At 44.6% G+C, this 19,430-nt stretch overlaps 1 protein-coding gene across 13 annotated transcripts in view; it reads left to right on the plus strand.

Moving 5' to 3' along the window:
- The window catches only part of LOC131466456 (nuclear factor 1 X-type-like), a 102,321-nt gene that overhangs the window by 75,033 nt on the left and 7,858 nt on the right, over positions 1-19,430 (plus strand). For 5 of the 13 annotated variants that reach the window (XM_058639685.1, XM_058639687.1, XM_058639689.1 and 2 more), the window contains 10 exons: positions 4,837-4,899; positions 5,087-5,161; positions 5,414-5,543; positions 6,047-6,082; positions 6,439-6,566; positions 7,479-7,553; positions 11,320-11,448; positions 14,584-14,753; positions 16,570-16,717; positions 18,887-18,975. In XM_058639685.1, the coding sequence (XP_058495668.1) occupies positions 4,837-4,899; positions 5,087-5,161; positions 5,414-5,543; positions 6,047-6,082; positions 6,439-6,566; positions 7,479-7,553; positions 11,320-11,448; positions 14,584-14,753; positions 16,570-16,717; positions 18,887-18,975 (1,043 nt within the window). The remainder of the gene's footprint in view (positions 1-4,836; positions 4,900-5,086; positions 5,162-5,413; positions 5,544-6,046; positions 6,083-6,438; positions 6,567-7,478; positions 7,554-11,319; positions 11,449-14,583; positions 14,754-16,569; positions 16,718-18,886; positions 18,976-19,430) is intronic. The other 8 variants (XM_058639693.1, XM_058639688.1, XM_058639686.1 and 5 more) reach the window with 8 other exon arrangements.

Consider the following 19,430-nt stretch of genomic DNA (forward strand, 5'->3'; position numbering starts at 1 on the left):
AGTCCCCGCTTTAACTTGCTTCTTTTCCTTTCTTCCATGCTCCCAGCCTTGTAATCCACCTCCTCTGTGTGCTCCTCCCGCCGTCCTTCCTCCTCGCTCTTCTCTTCTCCTCCTCCCCTCCATCTCTCTCCCTTTCTTTCCGTCCTCCCCTCGTCTCTCAGCATCCCTCTCTCCTGGGTCTTCTTGCTGTGGTGTGGTGCTGTTGGCAGAGCGCAGACACAGGCGGCACACAGACGGGAGCACAGATGGGCAGCAAGCTGCGCAGGGCAGCCAGGCACACCTGCTCACACACACACACACACACACACACACACACACACACACACACACACACACACACACACGGAGGCCTACTCTGCCACCTCGCCACACAGACTGCCAGGCACAGTGATACAGGAACACAAACACAAATGCACACCACATGCAGACATACTGTACATACATTAATGTGTACAGCCATCCATATTAACAGTGTTTTTAATACAAATACACATACATTTTAAAGATTATTTTATCCTCTAATGACGCTAAGATCTCAAGTTTGACTAAATGAAAAGGTCAAATTCACACTCCTCATTAACACTTTGAGGACAAAAGCATGACTGCACGCATACACGCTCGCAGGGGCAAAGATAAAAAATATTTCTCCACACGGAAATAGAAATATATCCTTGTATGACACAGACTTAAATGATGAATAAATAAAAATATATACATAAATAAAAGAGGGAAAAAAAGAAAGTAACATCCAATAAAAGAGCTGAGTGAACATCTGTGTGGGATAGCTGGGGGGATTAGGAGGGTTTGGAACATTTTAAGCGCATTAAGGATTAAAAAAAGGTCAGAATGTTTAGCAACATACCGATAAACCTCTTAAGCGAAACCCAATTGGGAGGCTGTACCACGTTATTCTGTGTTTTGGGGAGGAGAAGAGAGGGGGGGGGGGGAGAGAGCGGAGAGAGAGGCGGAGGAGGCGGATGAGGAGGGGGAGAGTAGAGTTGACATTTGTTCTAACAAGGGGGGGAATCTGTGAACCATCCGACTGTGCACATACATGTAGTCACACACAAGTGTGCACATATGGACACACACTGGCTTGATGTGGCTGCAGAGTATATGAGCTGACTTGTTGGTTTGTATGTTGATGCTCGGGGTGTGCATTCCTGCAGTGCTTCCCTGTTTATCAATCTGTCTCTTTCTACTTCTTTTAGTTCTGACCTTGACTTTTACTTTTGCTTTATCCAATGTGTGGGTAACTGTGAGATTTCAGTTGTACACGATGTCTCGTGCTGTGGCGTGCACAGTGGTTTAGGTTGTGTTTGAATGTGTTTCAATCTGGGATTTTAATGCCACTGCTTAATTCTGCTGACTGCCCGGTAAATCTGTCCGACCCCTTTCACCAAACAGTCAACAGCAGAACGTCAACAGGTCACTAAGCAGAGACTCGAGAAGCTATCCTGTCTTTGGCACTGTAAATGTTTTCCTTATCAGGTATGCCAATTAAAGGTTTGATAACGGATCAGTTTGGGTCTTGTCTGACCCTGGGTAGTGGGAAATTTGATCATGCAAAGAATGAAAGGGAGGAGATGAGGTGCAACTGGAAAATAAGTTTGAGAACGAGGATGGGAGACGCTTACCTGAAGTACAGATGGAACTGATGAACAGAAGTGTGTTGTGAGAGAGAGATGATAAAAGTAATTACGCCAAACACTGTGAGAGGGAATGATTCTGAAAGGAAGAGAAAACCCACAGTGGGGGGCACAGTACTGTATGTCAAGACCATAGCTGGGTTTATGTTGATTGAAGTGGGGTCATGAGATTTGCCATGGAGCCTGTAGGGAAATTCTGCAATCAGCAAACAATGGTGGCAGCTGTCATTAAGCTGCAGCCATGGCCGTTTTAATAGAAAATGACTTGATGTTTCCGTCTTTGTTGTTACTTAAACCTTACAATCTGACTTGAAAGAATTTTCAACCGCGTTGTTGGAGGAAATCCCAATTTCTGCCTCATGACTGTGCCACCCTATTGTCCCAACTAGTACATCAAGAATGACTCCAAGAATGATATCCATGTTAATTCTCTGTCTTGATGGTTACTACATTTTATTTGCAAGGATTGTTACTCACTCTGTAGTTGAGTGGTGTTTTTTTTTTTTTTTTTTTCAATTCACTGGTGAGGGAGCTGCAGGATAGGTTGAAATGTTTGAGGTTGCTCATGGCGGAGGTGGAGGGGCATCTGGGCCGGGCTGCAGGACTATGATTGGGGTTGCTGACGGGAGAGCTGTGGGGGGCTGTAGTGGGAAGATAAGGGGCTGGATGTGTGGTTATGAGGCTATAGGGGGGTCTGCTGTTGTAGGCTGCAGCTGGCAGGCTGGTGATAATCAGCCACGAGACATCCTGTCTTACCTCTTCTCTCACTGTTTCGCTCGCTACAAAGCTATATGATGCACTGCTGAACTCAAGGGTGGCACTGATTTCCAGTGAGGGATGTGGTGTTGTGTAGTAAGCTGCAGTATCTAGCCACCTCATCTCATTCTCTCTCCATGACAGCTCCTCATTAGCGATATCAACTCTTTCTCTGTAAACAGTGTGTGATTAAAAAGTTTTCACTTGGAATTCAAATATTATATAATACATATATAATAAGATTACATTTTTAAGATGAAACTATTGTGGTATCTGCGGTTAGCCAACATTGTATGTCTTATATGGTCTGAGAGGTGAAGTGGCTTCTTATCTGGCATGATCCTCAATTTTTAATCTTGGTCTTTTGCACCTGCAACAGCAGAACATGGTCAAGTCAAGACCAACAATGAGACAATAATGTAGGAAACGGCGAGGGGAAACGTGATATGACACAACTGAAAAATAATCTCTCTTAAGTGGGAGATAATATCTTATGTAAGATGTCTTAACAAAGATATTGAGGTTGTGTCAGTATATTGTGCTGAGTGTTTGTAAGAGAGCCAGAACCGTGTTTAGTGAACAAGAAAGAAGTCTAAATTGTGTGTGCTTGTGTGTATACACACATTTTATCAGTTGTATCAAAGTATGAAGCAGGTTTCCTAAGGTCACTGTGGAATCTTAGTAGTTCTTCCTTGAATTTCCGTCTGTCAACGTATGCTTGAGAGCTCTTGACATCTTTGTGGCAGCAAATCCTATGCTCTGACTTCCACATTGCATTACGAGATACGGGATCTCTCAATCATGGTGCACGTAGAGTACAGTAAGATAGCTGTGTGTCCATGCAGCGCATGTATGGTGTGAGAAATAGAGTGTTTACAGTGTCGTAGAGCCCTGTGGTGAAATACTACATGACGGTTACAAGTTCATTGAAGTCAGGTTGTTTTCTCAACAGCTTGCATTGGCCATCATATATATGTTTGCGCTGAGTGTGCACCTCGCGCACAACTGCGCTTGTGTTGCTTGAATGTGTCTATGTGCGTGTGCGGCGGGGGCTCAGCCTCGTATGTTTGGAGTGAGTGCCGTCAGTTAGCTGGAATGTGGCGCAACCGCCAATGCTAAGATGGCTGCCAAGCTCTAAGATGGCTGCCAGGATTACACCCAGCCAGTGAGAGACAGAGAAGTGTGTGAGATTCTGTGTGCAAAGAGACGGTAAAAAAGAAGCTCCCTTTCATTTCTGGTTTCTTTCTTTCTTTCATTCTCGCTCCCATCTGTCTTGCCCCTCTCTCTCTCTCTCTCTCTCTCTCTGTGGATAAGCAGTGCTTCGTAGGCAGCGAGACAGGTCTGTTTTTGTTTCTGCTCTGTAATCTGTGGCTTAGTGTGGCTGCAAGGCAAGTGCTGCTGGCAGGAGTCTGTGTTGCTCTGTTATCACCTACAGCCGGCAGATAAACACCTCTTTTAGCTTGCTTGCTAACTAGCTGCAGCCTAACTAGGCCTGAGTGGATGGCATGAGCCCCCTCACCACACCAGGCCTGCACATGGAGATGGAGGCTTTGGAAATATGTACACCTGACGAGCATGTGTTGTGTATACCTAGACATTTATGCATAGACACAGCTGACATGAATGACCGAATGCACCCTCTTCAGACCAGCTCTTTTTCCACAAAACCTTGTCCTGCAACCTCCTCTGTCGGCCTGTAGCTCTCCCAGGTCTACGCGTGGCCCTCCGTTGCCAAAACTTGGCATGTTTTCCGTCTGCTCATGTGACTCAAGTCCCTTTCACCTTAAAACTTTCAACTTAAAAGAAATGGTACGACAAATAATAAATCCCTCGGGCCAGCCGGACGGGCATGGTCATCTGTGTGTGTTTGCATGTGGTGCGTATGCATTTGCATGTGTGTCCAAGAATCACAACATGTATCAAATTTTGAATTATACATTTGTGGGTGTGAGGGTGTGTGTTTGTGTGTGTGAGAAGTGTTCTGTTCACGCCGTCTAAATCCCTACCAGCAAGAAGGTATTAAATAGGATTAGGGCGAGGGATATGATTGCGTGGTTTGATACTAAATAGCATAGCAGCACACTGTAAATCATTGCACCTTAAGTCAGGAGGGACAGAGGGAAATGGGAGAGAACATTCCTAGTTAAAAGACTGTCACACAAAAATGTGTTAATTCTCTCTCTCTCTCTCTCACACACACACACACACATACACATGCACACGTACATATTTATTCATGCATAGATGCATGCTGCAAGTCTCTCTTATTCACCTCAAATAGCACAGTCTTGGCAGCAGAGATGCATTGCTATGATTCATTGAGACGTTGTACACTTACCAGTATGTTTTTCTTTAAATTCTTTTAGCATGCCAAACAAGATCCTAACCATTTGTCTTTTGTCTCCTTTGCCCCTCCCTCATTTCTGTGCAGAATCTGGACAATCAGACAGCTCCAGCCAACAGGGGGACACAGATATTAAACCACCACCCAATGGTAGGTACACGCACACACTGCATAGTCCAAACACTATCAAATCAGCAAACTAGAACACAAACACAGTTGCAGATGCTCACCTTCTCAAATGTTAGTTTTGAACACAATTCCATTGATTTCTGGTGCAGTATGTTCCTTCTTCTTAAGCTCTGTGAGTCCTCACTGCATCCACTGCATTTGTGAACAGGGCACCTGAGTTTCCAAGACTGCTTCGTCACCTCAGGGGTTTGGAACGTGGCAGAGCTGGTCAGAGTGTCGCAGAGTAAGTAGAGAAACACCACACACAGAGAGATTTAGGAATACATCAGAAAACCCTGCAGGAAAACAAGCACAATACTGAAAAATACTATGATTAGTGGCTGAACCCTAACCCCATTCCTAAAGAGGGGGAAAAACTAGCTCAAATTAGATTTGATCTCCATCAAAGGAGTAATGAGTATAGACACTGCTGAGGCACAATTTGTTTGGTTTTATTTTGAAAAATGTCTCCATTCATAACACATTTCTCCCTCAGCCCCTGTGGCCACAGCGTCAGGTCCCAACTTCTCACTGGCTGACCTGGACAGCAGCCCCAGCTACTATCACCCTAACATCAACCAGGTGGCTCTTGGGCGACGATCCCTCACCTCCCCTCCTTCCACCAGGTAATTCCATACAGACAACAGTAGTTTACAGGTGTATGGAGGTGTTTATCACCCCGGAAACACCAGTGACCATTAGAAAAGTCCAGGTGTTTGCCATTAGTCGAGTCTCTGGTGGGTGAAGCCACCATGTGGCCTTAGCAGTGCTACTCTGGCACATGCTCTGATGCCAAACGCAGACAGGATTGAAGTGTGAAGTTGTATTAATATCTGCCAAGGATATATCGCTTCTTATTGCTAGGATGATTTTACTGGCAAGTCGTACACCATTTCATTCAGGTTTCTTGCTGTGAATGACATTTAGTACCATAGCCCATTTCCACTCTTGGAATCTATCCTGAACCTCTTTGCTGTGTATATGTGTGTGTGTGTGTGTGTGTGTGTCTCTTTGTTAGCGCTTCTCTTTATGTAATGTGTGACGACGCTTTCTGCATTTTTATTCGTTTGTGTCTTTCTTAACTTGTCTCTCTCTCTCCTCTTACCTCTGTCATCTGCTGTCACTATAGGTCTGAGGTGGAGTTGTACGCAAATCTTCCACGGAGGTAGTTATATACACCTACAAGTACACAACTGAATGCGACACAACATATACAGAGACACAGAGAGAGTCATACTCTGCAGATGTCTGCTTGCTAACCTTTCTTTCTGTTTCCTCCTTGTTCATTCGTACTTTGACATTACTGGTGCATAAGATCAGTTCCGTTATTTTTCGCACTAAGATGCCAAAAAAACTCAAAGCCTCTTTACATGTTTAAATGCGTGCTTATGTGTTTTGTCCTTGAGCCATATATATGTCATTTGCTATAGGGTATTTAAAAATATCACCCCTCTGCTGCTTCTCTCTTTCTGCCTCCCCCTCTCTCCTCCACCCTCCATCCAACTTCTCCCATCATTTCAGCTCCACCAAGAGGAAGTCATTAGATGACAGTGAGCTGGAGAGCCCAACAGATGATGTTTTCTACCCTGGACGTTCACCTGCTGCCAGCTCCTCCCAGTCCAGTGCGTGGCCCAATGACATGGATGCAGGTAACCTCTCCTACCCTCGCCACCCCACTCCCATCCCCCTCTAAGCAAGCATCATGAAGCTTTTCCACACTCCTGCCTGAACTCTGTCCCACCATCACCAACGTTCAAACTGGTGCCTCCATCTAAATGTTTCTTCTCCTCACACCTACCTCAAAAAACTTGTGGAGGACACAGTTTTAGACACTCGTACCTAGGATTTTAATTTTAACTAATATTCCAAGCTATCATATTCAATGTCACTAGTTTCCCTAGATTCAAGAAAAATTAGGAAACAAAAAATAATGTCGTTGGAAAATGTAGATAAAACTAAGCCATAGCTTTAGCTATGTGTATAATATTATAAGTATATGTTGACTTAAATTTCACACACCTCACTCAATGACAAATACATAACAATACCTGCTAAATGAGACTTGGATAAATCTTATATTACTCTAACACCATCGCTATAATCCCAGAATTAATTTTTATAGTTTTTGTCATAGCTAAATGGTATTAAATGCCATCCACCAAATGCCTGCAGACACTGGGAATGAAGATACCATGATGCACCAAGGTTTAAATGCTAGTTTACAGCATCCGGAATTAAGGCTTTATATTGGTGTTTCTATTGCAGTAACCACTAAATGTGGGATTATCCTCTGGACATTTTCCCTCTTTATTCTATCGCACATCTCCAAGAAACTAATAACCACCACCCTCACCCTTGAGCCCTCACTCCCAAATCTCACGGCCTAATATTCCCTCATTCTCAATCCATAATTTATAGTTCACATAATTATGTGTCAGTTGTCAGCCATTCACTACCTCCTTCATACACAAATGTTCACTCTTACTTCCTCTCTCTCTCTCTCTCTCTCTCCCTCTCTCTCCCCCTATCACATTGTTAACAATACCCTTCTCCACTTTCAGTGCAGCACCATTTGGCGAGTGTGCAGGAGAGGAAGATAAAACATGAAAATGATGGCGTGCAGTTTCCTTACCATGGTTAGAACATTGATTACACTCACATATTTTCTATTAACCAACATTTATGAAGCTCAGTCATTCTTCTCTGTGTGTGTATGTGTGTGTGTGTGTGTTTGTCTGTATGACAAAGATAGTGTACACAAAAATGTTGCACTTTAGCCGACAAACCGTTACACATGCTGTATATTGTACACACACAGACACCACGGCACACAGGAGCTCACACTCTTCCAACCTACCCTCATGTGCAGACATTCACACATTGAAACACACACGCTTATCATGCTCCCCACCCCTGCAGGTGTTCAGGTGCCTGCCTTGCCACCATCCCTCTTTCACTCCATCCCTCCCATGCGCCAAATCCCCCATTAAGATGCTTACCGTCTGTGGATCAGAGGTGTAAAACCCTTCCTCCTGCTCCCAAGCTCTCCTTTCAGCCCTCCATCCCTGTCTCCCTTCTGTCTAATTGAAAACATGTACAGCGGGACGGACCCTGGGGAAGAAGAAAACATGTCAGAGGAGAGAGGGAGGAGAGACGAGCAGATAGGAAGCAAGTGGATGGGAGGTGAGAGAGGGAAAGGGGGAGAGAGGAAGACTTAAATGGTGACAGCTAATGAGAGAGAAAGGTTGTCAGGATGTGAACTGAAGGAGCCAAGGACCTTGGTTGGGTCTTGCCCCAGTCTGCTCTCGCTGGAAACTCGGCGGCTGCTCTCCTGCTCCTGCTCCACTTAGCTGTAAATGTAATTAAGAGGCTGCTCATCAGAGCCATTACAGAGGCTGCTACTCGCCTTAGTGCACTACAGCCTTCTCTCCCATCAACACTCTCTCTCTCTCTCGATGTGTGCCACCCCCTTACTCTCCACAGTGCAGCGCATAGCCTTGTACACCTCCTAATGAGTTTGGCAAACAGAGGTGTAGAATAGTGTGCAAATCTGGACCCTTTTACCAATTAATTTACAGAAACCAAGTGAAAAATCTGGGAGCCAAAAACGTTTTGTAATTATCTGTCCCTTTTTTATGTTGTGTGGGTTTAAAAATAATTTTAAACAGTAGCTAGAATGAAACACATTTCACACTTGAGAGACCAAGGCAAAAGGAGAGACTGATGGGAATGGCAGAGCAAAGATTTTGGTACAGTGTGTGTGTTCCATTTTTCCAAAGGATCCCACCTGCCACAGGCAAAGCTCATCTGGGAATTGCTGTCCAGGTTGGGGGTACGTAAACAATTGAAAAAAAATAAAAAAAAACAGAAAGCACACAGGTGTGTCGCACCGTCTGTCCACAGCGCCATCTACTCCCCCTGACTTCCTCCGTTACCAACCGAGCACTCACACACACACACACACACACACACACACAAGTATGGAGAAGCATTCATACATATGAATCACACAAGCACAGTTACATTCAGATACACACCACGGATCTCTGCGCACATATCACACAGCCCACACAGACACACACACACACAGGCACAGCTGAAGCGTGGTCCCAGATGGTGTTTCCGTGTGTGTGTAGCCTTGGGATCTGTGAGGATGCTGGAGACATCTGCTCCACAGGGGCTAGAAGAGGGGTGGGGGGGTTAGAGGAGGCAAATGAAACGGCCATGATTTCTTATTAGTTCCAATGACACTGAAAATTTCCCGAGACACCAGAGACTTGTGGTGGTAGGGACCTTGTTTGGTGTGCTGATTTAAATGTTACAGGCCCTTAGAGGGATGTGGCTGGACTTACATGTGTGTTTGAAATCACTGGAGAGAGGAGAATTCCCTGAATTTGCTTCATTTGTTTAAACCACTATCTCCTGTGTTTTCTGTGTGTGTGTGTGTGCGTCTGTGTATGTGTTTGTGTGTGTTGTGCCTCTCTGTGTGTGTGTGTGTGTGGACTTCAGAGGCGCATCTGGTGGCAGGCCTGTTAGTGCAAAGAGACAGAAGGGTCATCATGGGAGCGCTTGATTGGTTGCCAGTGAAATACTAACGCTTGCCAGGAAGGGAAACAGTGCAGTTGTGGCACATACACATAAAGACACACACACACACACACACACACACACACACACACACACACACACACATAGGATAGCCAGATTAGACCATTTCACAGTTTCTGGAATAAAGCAATGTTGTTCACATCACCTTTAGAGTAACGGTGCTAGAACCTGTTGTGTGCACTGTTGTCTTTACTTGATCTCTCTGTTTCCTTTTTATATTTGAGGTTTTCAAGAGAACTTCCAAATCAAACAGACATAATTGCCTCTATCTATACCACATAACTCCTAAATCTGTAAGGTTCGGATTTGTTCCAAAATCTCATTCTTTCTCAGCTCACCCCTCTAGGCGCCTTTCCTTTTTGAGGTCTCTGGAGACGGCTTCTATTTCCAGTGACAGTGTCATAGCAATCACTGCTAACTGTTGGTGTCAGAAGTGGGATAAGGGTGGTGTTCATGCTTGGAATTTGTCTGACAGTACAATACGCCCCCAGACTCCCGCTATAGTGGGGGGAGAAAGAGGGAGAAAAAAAAAAGAAGAAGAAATATATGTCTCCAAAGACATAAATGGTTCACACATATTTACTCCCACCTGCTTGAGACTTAACTCTTTCACACAGGGAGGGAATGTTTTACACGCCCCCACACTCCCATAGACTTTCACACGTCTCCAGCTGGAGAATTGAGGAGCAGTTGTATTTAATGCCTTCTTTGATGCGGAAGGACTTCAGAAATAGACTTCAAAACAACAGTCTAAAAAAAAAAAAAAGAGAAAAAAGTTCAGAATCGGAACATTATCACATCACTTAGGAGGATTAGAGGAAAACTCACTGACGACGAAAATGTGCCGATGAATGGCTTAAATGAGACGGCATGGTAAGGGTCTTTGTGTTTCTGTGTCTGAACATGTGCTTTTGCTTTCGAGTGCGTTCAGCCATCGTGCGATTGTGTGCGAGCGAGAGATAACAGCCATATTTAATATCTTATGACATTCCAATTTCATACATGTCATTACAGCAACGCATCGGAAAAATAAAACCCAGGACACTACTGCATTTTTCACAGGTTCTGCTTTGCTCTCTCGCTCCCTTGCATATTTTTATGTATCCCACATTCTTCTCGCCTCTCTCGCTCTCACTCTTTCTCCCTCTGTCTACTCTCTCTTTCCGTCTGCTTGTCTTTCGCACTCAACAGCTGCCGTTTCCATACTGTACAGTGTGCTATTTCTGAATGAAGCCTTCTTCTCATGCAGCCAGCTTGTGAGCTTTGCTGAAGCCAGACCACAACTAGCTGACTGTGGCTGTATGGTGGCCATGCTCATGTACGGAGAAAGCTTGGAGTTGGCACCTGAAAGAGAGAGAGAGAGAGAGATGACACAGAAGAGTTTATTATAACTACAGATGTGCTTTGGCTCTGAAATAAATGACAGATCCAGATTGGCTTTACCTGTTGTTCAACTTTTTTTTTGTTTTGTTTTGAAGACATGCTTTTAGGGGATGAAATATTGCTTGGTTGCAAAACATCACAATTACAGTCAAGGTTTCTTGGGTCTCTCTGATTGACTCATTGAAACTGTCAGGAGTGAATGACATCCAAAAGGACAGGAAACAAAGCACTGCCATCAACCAGTAAACATATTAAATCGAAATCAGAAAATAATTATTGTTCAAGTCCCCTTCAGTTTTTTTTTCAGTGTAGCCAATTAAAGAAGCAACATTTTGTTGATTAAAACCACATCTCTCTTTTCCACCCTCTTCCCCCACTTTTTTTGTTGATCCCATATTTTTTTTTCGCCAGGACTGTCCTCGCCTGGTTCACTTAAGAAGCCGGGGAAGTTTGATTTCAACGCCCTGACTTCCCAGACGAGGTCCCCCCGCATGGCGTTCACACACCACCCGCTGCCTGTGCTGGCAGGAGTGAGACCAGGTGAGAGCCCTGCCATGTACCCAACAACGCCAACGCCGGTTTTTCCTAATCTGAAAAAGAGAGAGAAGGAAAGGGAGTGTCAAACTTGATCCAGTGTTGCCATACGTATACCAAAAGCATCCCTGGAAACAAACTTAAATACCATTCTGCAGTCGTGTGCCTGAAAAGGAAAATGCTAAACATACCTTCTGAGAAAGCAAAAACAAATCTTTCCAATCCTACAGATGCATCTGCTGAGAACCAATATGCCTGCAGAGTTTCACCTGTTCAGTGTTACTGCTGTCATCATGGCTTGGCATAAATTTCTCTCTCTCTCTCCCTCAGCATCTCTCCATCCATTCATTTTTACCATCATGTTTGTGCCCGTTTGTTTTAATATTGTCATTGCATGGTAGCATTGCTGATTGTCCTTTTTGTGACTGATTTAACTCTCATCTTACTGCTTTGTTGTCATGTTGTCTGCAGACAGCTCTTGCATTTCAACTGAGAAACTCAGCTGGTATTTTAACTTACCAGCTGAGGAGTGATCAGACCAGTCAGTGGTTTAATTTATGGTATTATTGGACCAAGTACTTTGTGTTTCATACATAAGAGCAAAACATTATCTCTAGATGGTTAGACCAGCTGGTGTTCTTTAGTAAAATCCCCATGACAAATAAAAGTGATTTGAGGTAAGAACAAGACAACATCTCAAGGTCATCGCTGGCTTTTTTGTGCATCATTGCACTCATTCCTTGAGAATATAGAGCGATCGCAGGTACGAAAACGAGAAGGACAAAGTGGCATTGAGTGATACAGAATTTGAGCCTATTTTGTTAAACTTCTCCATGAAGCCTGGAGCGTTTCCAACTTCTTGTTTCACACACTCGGAACAAGTTGTTCTCAGAGGAGCTTTTCGGTCCTATAGGATAACTGACATGGTTTCTCCATCTCTAGCATGAAAATTCCCAAAGGATCTAAAGTTTGCCAACAAGTCTCTGTTGGCTGGTCTCGGTTTTCAGGAGGAATAAATATGTCGTCCTCTCTCTGTCTCTCCCTCCCATTCCATTTGCCTCTCAAAGGGATGGTTTGGTCCACAGCCAAACCAGACCTGCCATCTAAAAGGTCATTTGAACTCATTGCCCTCCGTGTTGACACGTATTGAATTTTACTTGCAGAGCTCCCTGTAGTATATTTAGAAAATTTAGTCCAGGCCGGATCTCACACCATTAAAGCGTGCGGTTTATCTGCACTGAGCACTCCTACACCCCCACGAGAATCCAAAACACCGGATAGAATGTTAGCATTTCAATTGATTTCAAAGAATTTGCTTTTCTGTTTTTGTACAAGAGGTGCGAGGGAAAAGATCAGGTTTCTGTGTTTCCCCCACTAACTTCTGTCACTCTCCCAACGGTGTGTGTGGACAGTTGGCTAAGAGGTTTTCATGTAATAGAGAGGCTTTAATGAGGCCGTGTTTAGAGATCGTGTATGGGTGCGTCTGCCGCACATACACACATGCGCGCGTGTGTAAATTTACACTCTTGTGGAGGACTCTCTGTGCTAAAATGGCTGCCGTCCAAATGGAATGTCCCTCGGAGGCCTTGGTTCTATAAAGAGACTGAAGGATGATGGGAGGGAAGGCGAGAGAGAGAGAGAGAGAGAGGCAGATGAAAAGAGAAATGGGGGTAGACACAGAAAGAGGGAAGACGGTTAGAAATAACAGCGTGCCGTGGATAAACTGGAACTGTTGGTTCTTGTTGTAAAGGTCTAGTAAGTGCTGCTGAGAGAAGTGGATGGTTTATGTCCCGCCTTTTTGGCACAGGTCTGATGTGGAGACCTGCCAGGGTGACTGGTATCTGACTATTGCTAGTCTGGAGATTGTGGCAGCAGTTTTACATTCACACACACACAGTCCCAGCTATTCTTCTTAGGACACAGCGTTGACTTCCATTAAGTTGGACAGCCTACACAAAGCGTTACCCCAACCTTAATCCTAACCAGATAACGCCTACACCCTAACCTTAACCTAACCACAATTCAGCTCTTAGCCCTCAACTTAACCAGCTCCTCAGAAATGAAGTTCTGCCTCATTAGGACCAGGTTTTGGTCCTTAAGAAGTAACAAATATGAATACACACACACAGAGAGAGAGAGAGCGTGAATGCACATGCACTCAAAACACGAGGAACACCAATACAGAAAAAAACCAAAACTTGGTGTAAACAGCCACTTGCACTCTTTGTTAGTATAGTATACACGAGAGATTTTAGGTGACAGACATAATCACAGATGCTTGTTCGCCCGGCTCCCCTCACCTAGCAGCTTGCCTCTTTAGTTCAGTGAGCCAAATTGCCAAAGCCTTACAATCTCAGCAGACAGGACAGACATTGGAGTTGCGTGCGTGTGTGTGTTTGGCTGGCTGGCTGATTAATGTCTCCGGGAGGTGTTTTGTGGTGGACTGGGAGCAGAGGGGAGATTCTCTCTCTCTCTCTCTCTCTCTCAAGCTTCAGACTACAAGGCCGAGCCACACAGCAAGGATATGCTGCTGATTGATTACACATCGCCAACAAGCTATAAAATAAAACAAGACAAATCCAGTGTGTGTGTGTGGCTATCATACTCCAGTAGCATAAGTGTCTTTGAAATGGACAAGGAGCAGAAGGCGGCAAATCCAGTACAGTAAAGTCTGTGCATTTGTAGGGTTGCCAGGCCAGAAGTACAGAGAAATCTAATGGACTGATTTCTTCATTTATAAAAATGAGTGGGAGCAGATGTTGCCCTCTACCCGAGGATAATGCCAGTCATTTGTAAGCAGAAACAGCTTCAGTCAGTCAACCGCAAGAGAATGTCACAGCTAGTTTCTGTTCTGACAACAACAGGCCTAAGTGGCAACCTGGTCTTTGACGCCAGCTGTGTCGGTGCTTTGTCAAAACATATGCGTGTCTTATATACTGTCATAGTTTTGCATGTTAATGGACTGGTGAGCAGTGTGTGGGGCGTTCTGTGTGCTAAATATGTGTCCTGTGTTTGAATGAAAAGTAGAATACACCAGTATGACCTGAGACTCATTGTGTTTTTCATGCTTCTGGTCTCGCATCTTCTCACTATCCTCCTCCTCTTCTTCTTTCCCATTCCTCTGTTCACTTCTCTCCCCAGGGAGTCCCCGTGCCTCAGCCTCAGCCCTGCACTTCCCCTCCTCCTCAATCATCCAGCAGTCCAGCCCATACTTCACCCACCCCACCATACGCTACCATCACCACCAGGACCCACTTAAGGAGTTTGTGCAGTTTGTGTGCACCGACGGCACAGGACAGCCCAGCGCACAGGTAAGTGATCTGTGGACTCGGCAAAGTGTGGTGATTTGAAATGCAGACCTACATAAAATAAATGTGAACACTGGTTAGAAGTCAATTTGGTTAAAGTAGCAACAAAAAAAAAAAAAGGAAATAGAGGTGTTTTAATCAGGTGAAGCTACTTCATCTTATTAAAAGAAAACTTATTAATTGGAAGAAAAGTGTTTTACAGCCACATGCATTGACAGGAGGAGGCTGCCAGATGTGCTGAAGCAGATGTAAAAACCCAAAGGGAGAGAAAAGGGTCGAGCAAGTTTGATTCAGCAGCAGCATCACTTAAATATCTAATGCTTTCTCTCACAGTAGGAAAAGACGAGAACTTGTCTTTCAGTTGTATTCAGGAAGAAAATGTTAAGGCACATTGGTCTTAAGGAATGTTTGGTAACTGACAGAAGATGTACTATCAGGGCGACTGCAAATGCATGGGAGGCCTGTAGAGGATTTGTAGACAGATCAAGATCCGGAGTGTTTGGAGAGTTGGGTGTTCATGGAAGCAACATGAAGCAGACTTTTAAGACACAACAGGCCCTCATTGACCCAATGCCATTTTAAGCAGCAGTGTTTCAGGTATGGTGTTCTATTAAAGGACAAAGTTCCTACCCATTTTCTCTGTGAAATGCACAGTAGGAGTAATAGTAGATATCTGTACAGTTTATTACTAAAACACACTATGACACCGTGTGTCAGATGAAGCTGTGGAAGCTGGTGAATGGTTGTGGGTCAGGTGCAGGCTGTGTAAACTGCTGAGGTGCAGAGGCGAGTGTTTGTTTTCCGTGGACATTTCATATGGTGTCACAGGCCTAAATCATTGAGAGCGGGAAGTTGTGACTTACCAAACATGCCCGCATTCATCCTGATAGCTAGAGTTTCCAAACATCAAAAACTAGGCACGATATACAGCCGACTGTCCGCTGACGTGATGTCAGAACTGTTTTGACACATGTAGTGAGATGCAGGCTCCTGGTTGTAATGTCAACATGGCCACCTGAGCGACTTTAAAAAGCCCTTATCAAACCCCCCCCCCCCTTTTTTTTTACGACTTATTTTTCCTTTGTTTTCATCACCTCACCCACCAAAGGCACATTGAAAATTGTGAAGCTGTCCCTGCACAGACACTCACTGCACACACCCTTCCCTCTGCTGATTTTCTGTTCTTTTTTGAAATTCTTACATTGCACAATAACAATGTTCCTCCTTGAGAGCTACCATTTCTCTTTCATTTGAAAATGTTCATCACCCCCCCCAGACTGTCTGATATTTGTGTGTTTTAGTGTGTGCCTTTTGTAATCTTCTGTGTCCTTGTGTGCGCATTTTAAACCCAGTTCACACTACACAACTTTCAGAGTCGTAGGATTGCCGTGCATCTTAGCAGTCACTGGGAATTCACACGAGTGACCGTCGACGGGGTCACACACTTTTACAGAAGAAGAGGCTATAACCACTGTCTGTGATCTCTGTCATGTGTTTTCTGATGTATCGTTTCTTGTTTTCCTTTGACTTCTTCTCTTTGAACCCCTGCGTTGGTGTTGTTGTGTTCCTGTTCCGGTTCAGCTGCTGTCACCCCCAAATTGGTCTTTAAGTGGCTGGGGTGTCTTGAGCTGTGTATTTGAATATTTCGCACTTATTGACTGCCAGTCTCGAGCCGATCCGATCGGCAAGCGGGTCGTCGGTTTGAAAATCGTGTAGTGTGAACTAGGTATTCTTTCTGTGTATGTGTCTGGGTCCCTGCTGTGCACTGTATATACTCGGGGTGTGTCCTGCTCACCCTGTCTGTATGGTCCATCTGCAGCCTAATGGAGGTGGCCAAAGCAAAATGCCGGGCTCCTTCCTGCTGCCCCCGCCACCCCCGGTGGCACGCCCTGTGCCCCTCCCCATGCCCGACTCTAAAACCATCAGCACGCCCACTGACGGCGGACTCAGCTCACCCGCATCTCCGTGTAAGTCACTCCCCTCCACAAACCCCCACAAGTGCCCCAGTCTCCCCACTTCTCATAGAGGCAAATCCAAACCAGGTTTAGACTCCAGTAGGTGAATCAGTTGTTAGATGGCAACTTTTCGAAATCAGTACTCCATGAAGTCTGTTGTGCTAGAGCAAATATAGTCATCATAGAAGACCTTATATACAGTATATGTGCAGTGCTGCTACACTGGATCTTTTGTCTGTGATCTTGTAGTACTACTACTACTGACAAAGCACAGATCTGGGACTTCTACAATGACTAGTGCTGTATATTTTCATAGCTTAGCTGGCCATCTGCTTCCAGTAAGGTTGCAGTGCGTTCAGTCAAACACTTAGCAGCCCTTACGAGCTGTACTGTATCAGCGAGATCCAATTCTGACAAGGCCACGCCTTTGCCAAACCAGAGAGCGTCTGTCCAGTTCTTCTGTATCTTTTGCTCTCACCTGCTCTGACGTTCACTCTCTCTCGTTTACTTTCTCAGTTTCTTTGCAAGCTTTGTCAGCCTCTTTCCTCCTCCTTCTGCAAAATCTTATATTCTCTTTATTTCCTCTCTCTCTCTCTCTCTCTCTCTCTCTCTCTCCGATGTTGGGTTTCCTGCTAGCACCACAAGAGGCAGCGTAGACTCTCTCCCTTCTTTTTGATGTGTTATGTAGTTTGAGGGGAGCAGAGCAGTGCAGGGTGCTGTGCACATTGCCTCTGTAGCCGCAAGCCTTTGCTCAGTGCAGACTTTGCATGTCTGTGATAGGCAATACAATCTTCCCCCTTCTCTCATTTCTTTTTTACTTTGTTCCTTTTCTTTATTTGATATATTCTCATATCCTCCTTTCTTTGTTTCTTTCCCTTTTATTCCTCTGATTCTTTTTAAGGGAACAAAATTAGGGCAGTTGGCGTGGACTCCAAAAAAAACAAAAAGAAACATCATGCCCCACTTTACTCACCCAATCCCCTCGCCACTTTCACACAAATCTCATAACAATTAAAAATTGAGAACAACAAAAAACATGGAAATCACAGGATAAAAAGAACAACCCAGTCTGTCTAAACATGAATGATAAGATATAATCAAACCTGCCTAATTAGTGCTTAGTGGGAGAGGAGTGTCATCTGGGAGCAGTGAGGGTTTGGTTGGTTCCACCCAGACAGGTGCAGTGCAAGAGTCGGGCCATGGGAGAGGCACGCCGAAAGGGGGCGCTGGACGGAGCAACCGGGGCACCTTCTCGTTCTTTTGTTTTGACTCCCCCCCCTCCCCTCCCCCCACCTTCCTGTCCTATCAACTTTTCTTTTCCTCCCCCTTCCGGACAAACATTTCACTTTATTATTTATTTATATGAACATCTATATAAATAAATATCATCATTTCCATCTGTATTCTTTTTGCAGTAATGTTATCACTGCGGTGGTTATATATATATATTTTTTTGCCACTCTCTAATTTTGTTTGATTCTCAGTATATCGTTATTACACACACACACACACACACACACATACACAGACATGCTACACACTCACGCTCACTTATGCATCAGTTTCCAGCCCTGTCACCCTTTCACTCTCACCCCCCCCCACACATCCTCATCCCCTCACTTAGTCAGGTCATGCACAGCCAAAGTTCTACTCATGTTGGAGTCCAGTGAGCACAACTGCCCTAAATTTGATCCTCTAGTGTCACTGAGTGATGTCACTGTAGGCGAGATGCTCCTCCCACTGTGTTACATTTCAGCGGAGCACAGGTGACAACTAGAGGTCCTCCATTGGCCCAAAGTCACAGTCCACACTGAGTCCTCTGATGTTTTCAATTGTGACGTTGAAATTATATTATCATCGAGCACCTGTAAATAATAGCAGTTGTATTTGCTAGAAATACCTTCTTCATGTCAGCACTAATCACGGACCACTGTACACACCCCCTTGTTAGACTAAATAGTTCAGTGATAAATAAACATGCCTACGACATGGACAAATCACCTGACCCTTACCGTCTTTCCTCAGTTATTGATTTGACAGTGATGCGTAGTCCTGTAGTGATTTAATATTCTAGTAAAGAAAATACATAGAGAGCGATGACGAGAGCATCAGACACTACTCTACGGTCAGTGTGTATATGTGTGTGTAAAAGGATGTACACACTTGTTTCTCTCTTTATAGCATACTCCACGCCAGGCTCCACAGCTCCCAACCGGTTTGTCAGCATCGGAACACGGGACAACTTTCTGAATATCCCCCAGCAGACTCAGGTACCCCACCAACCTCCCTCATTTAATAGACATCCACCCATCCACCACCACCTCCTCCTCCTCCTCCTCCTCCTCCTCCTCTTCTGTTTTAATGTCTTTTCTTCTTTTTTCCCCCCCCTCATTACTCACTGCAAGCGTGACTGTACAGCACTGTATGTTGCTCAATCTCCCCACTGCACTGTTGATTTTGGCTTTACAGGGACAAGCATGACATTCAGAGCGAAGGCCATGATACAGAGGCACTTTTCAGACAATGGCTCTCCATTGGTAGAGCGCTTGAGCCCATGGCACCAGTGCTGAACAACTGTATTCATAATTATTCTTGTCAAAAAGTTGACATAACACATGTAGCCATCCAGAACAGTATCCTGCATCAGTGTGCGAAATCTTGATTTCATTATTTTGACAACTCAGTCCCAACTCAGGCCTCGAACTTGCTCACTTTTTTTCCAGAG

The sequence above is a fragment of the Solea solea genome, chromosome 10, assembly GCF_958295425.1.
Source record: "Solea solea chromosome 10, fSolSol10.1, whole genome shotgun sequence".
Classification (NCBI taxonomy): domain Eukaryota; kingdom Metazoa; phylum Chordata; class Actinopteri; order Pleuronectiformes; family Soleidae; genus Solea; species Solea solea.